Source organism: Orycteropus afer, unplaced genomic scaffold (assembly GCF_000298275.1).
Source record: "Orycteropus afer afer isolate SDZICR_OR568_19922 unplaced genomic scaffold, OryAfe1.0 scaffold00221, whole genome shotgun sequence".
Lineage (NCBI taxonomy): Eukaryota > Metazoa > Chordata > Mammalia > Tubulidentata > Orycteropodidae > Orycteropus > Orycteropus afer.
Window position 1 is genome coordinate 2,704,990 of NW_006921808.1, and position 8,661 is coordinate 2,713,650.

Here is an 8,661-nt window from a genome sequence, read left to right on the forward strand (position 1 = left end):
TTGGGGAGAGAACCAGTGACCTAGTCAGTTCCCTGAAACTTCACAGGACAGTAGCCTTCTTTTTTTTTTTTTTTTTTTGCAGGAACTGAAAGATGTGGGGATGTGTTTGTGTGGATATGTGGGTTTGCTTGTTGTGATGGAGAGGAAGAAGGGGGAAAGTAAGTAGAGAGAGCAAGATTGGTATAGGATGCAGAAAGACACTGGTTCAGATGAAAATGCTCACTTTTCAGACTGAAGAAGAGGCTTCCCAGGGCATAAAAGAGAAGATGTCCAACAATTACCCTCCTACCCACGGCCAGGACATACATGTGACCAGAGATGTGGTAACCCACCACAGTTCTTTAGAGTCTGAAGCTAAAGGCTTAGGGTGGTGGGATGAGAGAAGGGCAAAAGATGGGGAAGAATTACATAGAAATGTGCTTGTGGTGGGGGTATTTATTTGGGGTTGGTTCTACCCCAGTCTCAGGCTGCAAACTGGACAGGAATCATGTGGATTCTGATTGGATTTCCTAGGTGAAGCACAGACTCTCAAAGTCTGATTTATTAGCAAATCTGAGTCAAGAGGTCCTGGAGGAGAGAACTAGAATCCAGTTCATAAGATGGAGGTAAAAAAAAAAAAAAGAAAGAAAAAATTCCCCTGAGAGAAAAAGTGGGCAGGGGTTGTCTGAGAAGGGATGGGCTTTTTTTGTCAGGATTCCACTGCCAACTAAACTCACTAATACTCTTTTATAGAGATGCCTCCTTTGTCCTGAGAATGTTTTACCCTTCTTTGGGGTGTTAGGGAATATTTTTGCTGTCTTGAAAGCCTTGCTGATTCCTAAATTTTAAATGACTCCAGAGGTTGGAAAACTGAGTCTGTTTACCATTTCTTAAATACTTCTGAATAAATTTTAAACTCCTGTTATTTTTGCATAGAGGAGCTCTGGTTGTGTAGTGCCTAAGGCATTTGACTGCTAACCAGAAGGCTGGAAGTTCAAACCCACCAGCCACTCCTTGGAAGGAAGATTGGGCAATCTACTTCGGTAGAGACACTGCCTCAGAAACCCAAGGAGGGGTTGCTATGAGTCGGAAACAACTCAATGGCAGTGAGTGAGTGAGTGAGTTATTTTTTCACTTGAATTTTTCAGAAACGGCTGCATTTTAAAGAGCTAAAAGAAAATAAGTTCTTAAAATGCAAGAATCAAAGCCTTCCTCTACAAATGAGGTGAATGAGGTTTCTCAGTGCTGAGGCAAAAATCCTATTCTCAACATTAGGATGTTTTGTTTAGCCTCACACCATATTCTCAGTCCATGAACTGCACGCCAATTGACCTTTCTGTTCCTGAAGATGTTAAGATTCAAGGCAGAGGGTCTGGAAGGTGGGATCATTCCTTTAGCTTAGCACTTTCTATCCTCTTCAGTCATATCCTTTCCCTGTAGAGGAACTATGATATTAAACTCTTTCACATGGAATTGTGAAGGTGCTGTCTCTCATATCTGTCTTCTCCCTTCCCAAGCCCCCACTCCCACCTTTGCTTTCTGCTATCAAGGGCCATACATTACTTGGGAAATGCATTTTTAATTTTTGGATATAGCATTTACCCCTCTAGTGGCATTAGCATTTTAAAAGAGGATTCAAACTCAGAGTAATTTGAGGTCTCCCTGGGCAAGGTTTTTTGGATGGGAAATCTTTCCAAGGCTTCTCAAACTATAGGTATTGGTGCTGTCATCCATTTATAGACCCATACACAGGAGGGTTTCTAGGACCAGCCAAGGTGACACTGTGGAACTTTAAGTGTTTCATTGATTCATTTGGATAATACAGAAAGTAGCTTACAATATTTTTTTAAACTTTAGTTGTACAACATAACTAAGTTTAAACATTTGGGACATGGGGGGCTCTGGTAGCATAGTGCCTAAGGCACTTGACTGTTAACCAGAAGTCCGGTGGTTCAAATCCACCAGCCACTCCTCAGAAGGAAGGTTGGGCAATCTACTTCCGTAGTGATACTGCCTTGGAAACCCAAGGAGGGGTCATTATGAGTCAGGTCCGACTTGACAGCACATAACAACAATAACACAGGAACCACAGCCAATTATCTACATATAATTTTCTGCTCTGAATTTTCTATGGAGATATTAAATAAATAAGCTCTGCCTGTTTGGCATAGTGCCTAAGGCACTTGACTGCTAACCAGAAGGCTGGTGGTTCAAATCCACCAGCCACTCCTTGGAAAGAAGATTGGGTAATCTACTTCTGTAGAGATACCACTTTGGAAACCCAAGGAGGGGTCACTATAAGTGGAATTGACTCGATAGCAGTTAGTTTTTTTTTTCCCCCAACAATCTACCAGTTTGTGTCCACTTAATTTTAATAACAAGTAGTTAGGGAATGCATGTCCCTTTATTCGGCATTATTTGATGTTCATTTGCTTGACAGTCATGTACTAAGCACCTGATTATTGCTATGCTTTCCACCAGAGGAGAGAGAAAAAATGACACAGCCCCCAATTTCAAGGGGATAAAGCTAACTAGGTGGATAAGGTGTGTGAGAATTAAAGAAAACACTGGAGAAGCCATGAGGAGTAGCTGCAAGAGCACCACTTGGAGTTCCTCTGTTAACACAAATTCTAGGCAGGAGATGCCCAGGACACTCAGAAAAGGTTTCACGGAGGATGCTTGCTTGACTGGTCCTAGATCTGGGCAGGAATTGGATAAACAGGAACCTTCCAGAGGGTTGGGTGTTCCGGAGGGCCCAACTGTCTTGACACCCTTGGGGCTACCGCCTCCTGGCCAGCCAAACTCCTCAGGGCCCAGTACTGGTGCCCGTTCTTCTCTAAAGCCTCCCTTCCTTCTGTTGGGTTGGGAAAAATCTCTCCCTCCTCTGTTATTTACTTATTTATTTATTTTTCTCTTTGGGCACTCACCCTGCTAATCCATGCTATGGGAGCAATATTTATGAGCATGTAACCTCCTCCCCCCAACTGGAGGCAGTATCACCACCTTTGAAAGCTCCAAAGCACCTAGAACAGGGCACAGCATAGAGAAGGTGTCTTCAATAGAAGTAGAAATGGGTACTAAGTGGACAGATCACATTCTTGAATAGTGGAGTAGGACATGGGGTCAGAAGGAATAAGAAGGGAATTACAAAGAGCAAGGCAAATCAAGCATGGCAAGATTAATCAGCAACAAGCCCAAATTACACCATGTGTTTACTGCCCAATCCTCACATATAAAGGGATTCTATATGTGTGCTGGCTTGATTTATCATCCCACCCATCCATCAATTTGAGTAAGAAAAGGTGCTCGCTAGATAGAATTTTCTAGAAGTATCTCTCATGTTGATTACAAAAAGTTCATGATGAAATTGGAGAGGAATTCAACATGTGGAATTTCTTATTTGTTTATTTTATTATTGTGATTTGGGTGAAGATTTACAGAGCAAATTCCCTTTCCATACAGCAGTTTGCATATACTTTGTCTCATGACATTGACCACAGTTTACCATAATGCAACAGCTCCTCTCCCACTTCCTCCCCATAGTTACCTCTTCCCACTGTCTATCCCTCCATGGACTTCTGCCCCCTAAGCTGTCTCTCTGTGCATAGGCAGCCCTTCTTTCTCAATGACTGTTCTCTCCAAGGAGTGTATCTACCTCAGGTAAATGTTCAACTCATACACCTGTCTTCTGTTTGGCTGGAAACCACAGGTGTGGGTTCAATTCCAGACATGAAGGGAACCTAGGGGCCATAGTCTTAGGGTTCCACCAGGCTCGATCGGACCAGCAACCCTGGTCCCCACCTTTTATTTTTTTTTTCTCCAAATGATTTTGAGTTTTGTTCCACATTGTTCTCTCTCTCTATCAAGGATCTGCTACATAGATCCCCTTCCAAGTGGATGACAGTGGTAGCCAGGCACCATCTAGTTCTTCGGTCTCATAGTCATATAGGCTGCAGATCAGATGGTGTACCAGTCGCTAGGACTAATTGTTTCCATGAATTTTGGTTTTCTTCATTCTTCTTTGCTCTGGATGAGGAGAAACTCATCATTGCATCTAGATGGCAGCTTGCTAGCTTTTAAGATCCTGGTCGCTACTTGACAAAGTAGGAGGTAGAACAATGTTTTATATAGTATGTTATGCCAATTGAGCTTGATGTCCCCTGTGACTATGGTCCCATGCCCACAGGTTCAACTACTCTGTCACTCTGGGTAGCTGGCTGTGACCAAGCAGTGACCACAACTTTCCCCTTGTCAACTCTACTATACACCTGGGAATTCTGATCATTCACATAAACTTATAGGACCATTGTCTGCCAACCTTATGTATGTTCTTGGATACACTCCCCATTTCACAGACATACCTAATAGTTCAGCCTGTCCACCCATCTATCCACCCATACACCCATGTTTGCCTTCACTGACGACGCAGTATGTGCAAAAGGGTTCATATTTGTTGTCTGTACCTCCCATGTACCTCTCTATGTCTTTCTCATCCTCAATGCTGCCATATTGGTCACTCACATTTGGTATATTGCCCTTCTCTTCACCCAAATCAATACTATCTCTATCTATCTAACCATGTTCCCTCCCCTCCGCTCCCACCCCTGGTAACCAACAAAGAAAATGTCCTTCTATAGATAAACCTTTCCTTAACTTTTACAATAATGAACTAATACAGTATTTGTCCTTTTGTGATTGACTTATGTTCCTCAGCATAATGTCCTCCAAGTTCATCCATGTTATGTGGTGTTTTGCAGATTCTACATTATTCTTTGGCGTTGCATAGTATTCCATTGTGTGTATGTACCATAGTTGGTTATCCATTCTTCAGCTGATGGACAACTAGGTTGTTTCCATCTTTTGGCTATTGTATAGTCTATTTATGCCATATATTAGGGCCCTTAAATTTGCCCCCAGATTTTCCTTGAACAACTGTATAGTTTTAGGTTTCACATTTAAGTCTTTGATCCATCTGGAGTTTGTTTTTGTGTATGGTGTGAGGTATAGAACTTGTTACAACAGTCCATTCTATCTTGCAACTCTCTTAACTTCCTCTCAACGTGTGTGACTTTCATATCTTATAAGAACACTTGAAAACTGCTGTGAAACTCTAGCAAAGGTGCTTAACCTCTTTCTTTCCTTGATTATGCTAGGATGATTTCTACCAGCCACTCCTCAGAAGGAAGGTTGGGCAATCCTACTTCCATAGTGATACTGCCTCAGAAACCCAAGGAGGGGTCGCTATGAGTCGGGGCAGATTAGACGGCACATAACAACAACAACAACAACTAGGGCTATGGAGTGTGGGTACTTGATTAGTAAAACAAACAAACTAAACAAAAAACTTTGTGGTCATTACACAAGATAGGTAAAGGGCTAGCTCAGAAATTCATGGTAATGGGGCAAGATTTACCATTAACATAATCCAAGTAGAAGCTTCACAATGTCAAGTGAAAGGAAAAACTTAGAAATCCACACTTTGAATGACCTTTTGCAGCCATACCCGTATCTTCCAAGTTCCAAGTGAGGTGAGAGAGTGTGCTATGCGGGATCGGATAGAGCAGGTGAGACGAAGGTAAGCATTCTGGACTGGGTTGTTCATAGTCTTCATTGAGACAGTTGGGGTGGGAATGACTACTGGGTTTCCTGCCCAACCCCAAGTCTATTCTCTTCTACATTCTAAACTAGGGGAAAACAGTTCCCAGGTTTGTTGCCTCCGCTTCTATGGGTCTCCCTGCAGCACCCCTTCTCCGTTAGATGGCCTGGAGCCCTTTCAGGTTGATCACTTCTCTTCAAAAATCTGTTTGTAGGCCCTGGTGGGGCAGGGTCCCAGCATGACTGCTCACACAAGTCCTAAGCCCTGGCCATCGTGCCATGTGCAGGCTCTGGCACCAACAACCCTCTTCCCCTTGCTCCTTCCCTTTGTTTTCTGCAGCATATCAAACCTGAAGGTTGATTTGGCCCACGACCCACATATCAGTTCTTCCTATTCAGACTGCTAAAAGCAACAGGTGAGAAGTCTGGTGGATGAGTGGTTGGGCAGAGCAGAGCATTCTGCTTAAAAAGGGGCACAGGGCTGCAGGGATTTGATAAGCCCTACCTTATGCTTCTGGAATGATCTCTCAAATTTCTGGAAGGACTTGACATTGAGTTTCAGATAGGCCTCTCTGACTTTTCAATTGTACTGTTTTAAGTCAATGCATATCAGTGTTACCTGTCTTGGGATCATGGGAGAGCTAGGAAAAATGCCAAGCATTGACTCAGTAGGTCTTTGAGGGGTATGTCTGTGATTTTGTATTTTTAATGGCTCCTAGGGGATGCTCTGCTGGTCTCTGGACTGCACTTTGAGTAGAAGAATCACAGAGCACTGGAGTCAGGAGAGGAGACATAGGTTTTGGGAGTCACTTTGAGTCACTTGGCCTCCACCCTTGTACTTGGCACTGACTAGTCATAACAGTAGATATAAGGCCAGTGATAGGGTCATCATCCATCAGGAAGAGGTCAGGTACCCCTTTTTTTTTGTGTAAAGACTGTGCTACCTGGTGTGGGAGCTACATAGGGGCTAATCATAACTTGCACTTGGCTCTTAAAATGCTAAAAATAGGGCTAGCATGTTATGCTGACATTGATTGGACGCTTATTTTATGTCATATTTTTTTAAAGTGTACTATTCCAAAATTCTCATTTGATCCAAAAACCATCTGTTCTGGTTACCTAGTGCCACTCTGACAGGAATATACCACAAATGGGATGGCTTTAACAAACAGGAGTTTATTTTTACAATTTGGAGGTTTTAAGTCTGAGCTCAAAATGCCAGGCTCTAGGGGCTGGTGAAAGCTTCTCAACCTTGGGCTTCAGCTCTGCCTCCTGCTTCCAGCCCACTGAAGCTGGAGGCTTTTCTTCACTCAGTTCCTGGCTGCTGAGGCTGACAAACCCACAGTTGACAAGTAACAAGGCATAGTGCCAATATTACCAAACCACACAGCAGGCCATAAATTCAAGTCCATTAAAAGTCCCAAGATTGGCAGGGCATGGCAGGCTGCTGAACAACAACATGGGTACATGTACGATTCAAGTGTGCCATAAGCTGCTGACCATTCCCAAAGCTGTTTCTTATATATGGGAAGCAAACCACATCCCTAAAGTAGCTACTCAGCTGCTTGTGGTAGATCCCACCATGGAGGTGATTGCCAGTCTTATCATGGGGAATAACTACCACCAGCTGCCCAGCCACTCAACCAGGCCCAGCCAAGTTGACACACAACCTTAACTACCACACCATCTTAAAAGGAGGGTGTTGTTGGTGCCCATTATACAGAGGGCTGAGGTCAAGCCAAGGCTTGGAACAGATCTTGGGTTCCAATACAGCTCTACTGTTTGTGAGTTATAAAGTTGTTATCTATAATAGTAGTATCTATTGCACAAGGTTATTTTGAAGATAATGTCTAGCCCATGGTAAGTGCTATATTGTTTGCTGTTATTAATAGGAGGAAACTGTGGTTCTGAGGGATCAGTAACTTGCCAGGTTACTTCACTAGGAAGAAACAGAATCTCAGTTGTCAGCCCTAGGTCTGTCCAGCAAGCCACCAACTTTGCATTCATGGACTTTTCTGCTCTCTATATCCAGCTCTGAGAATATGCAGAGGGGCAGAGTTAGGGAGAAACGTTAGTGGTCCTGACTTAGACAGCCTCCGTTTATTTATATGTCCCGTTGGGATTTCTCTGTTCCCAGGTTGGTGTGCCTCGGGGTCAAGGAAGTGGCCTGTGTCAGCATATCCATCTTTCCTTGATTTAAAGAGGGACCAGAACAACGAGACCTGGGCAGAGGGGACTCAGCACTAGACTTTTTACTGTCATAGTGGCCACCCTGGGATCTTCTCCCTAAAGTTGCTAATAAAAAGATGCTATTTAAGAGCCCTCTCTGAGTTTTGGGTGTGGGTTATGTCATTCATTGATTCATTGTCAGACATGCAGGCTGCATGGGCCTGGCTCTGGGTTATGATCAACCAGACAGAGTTGACAGTCATTACAATGGAGGTGAGACATGCACAGGTGGGCACTCTGAGATCATGAGAAGGGCTTTTAACCTGTGTTGGGAGTGGGTTGGGACAGGGTGGGATCCTGGAGAAAGTGGGGCTTTTTTGTTTCATTCAAGAATTTATTGAGTGTCTGTTATAATAAAGGATAAGAGTTATGAGCACTTACATTGGTGGTTCCATGTTAAAATTCTTGCCTTTTATGCAGGAAACCCAGGGTAGATACCTAGCTAATATACTTTAAATACAGTTACTATGCATCTGTCAATGTAGGCATGTTTGTTGCTAAGATACTGAACAGGTTTCAGCAGAGCTTTGAGACTAAGATGGACCAAGAAGAAAGGCCTGGTGATCTACTTCTGAAAATCAGCCAATGAAAATCCTACAAATCACAGTAGTCCAATCCGATTGTGCATGAGTCATTGACAGTCAACAACAACAGCAAAATACTATCTGAATACTTTACATGCGCCCAAGCAGTTATTTCAAGCAGCCCTTTGAAATAGATATTATTATTATTACTCCTACCTTGTTTTAGGGAAGAAACAATATAAGAAAAAAGAAGTTAAATTCCTTGTCTAAAGTCAAATGAGGGAGCTCTGGTAGCATAGTGGCTAAGACACTTGCCTGCTAACCAGACGGCTGG

The 8,661-nt window shown here is 43.2% G+C and overlaps 1 protein-coding gene across 1 annotated transcript in view; it reads left to right on the forward strand.

Annotated features, from left to right (window-relative positions):
• The window catches only part of SPATA19 (spermatogenesis associated 19), a 17,146-nt gene that overhangs the window by 827 nt on the left and 7,658 nt on the right, over positions 1-8,661 (forward strand). Inside the window, exons 3-5 of the mRNA XM_042782028.1 lie at positions 231-323; positions 514-605; positions 5,477-5,554. Coding sequence (XP_042637962.1) covers positions 231-323; positions 514-605; positions 5,477-5,554 — 263 coding nt within the window. The remainder of the gene's footprint in view (positions 1-230; positions 324-513; positions 606-5,476; positions 5,555-8,661) is intronic.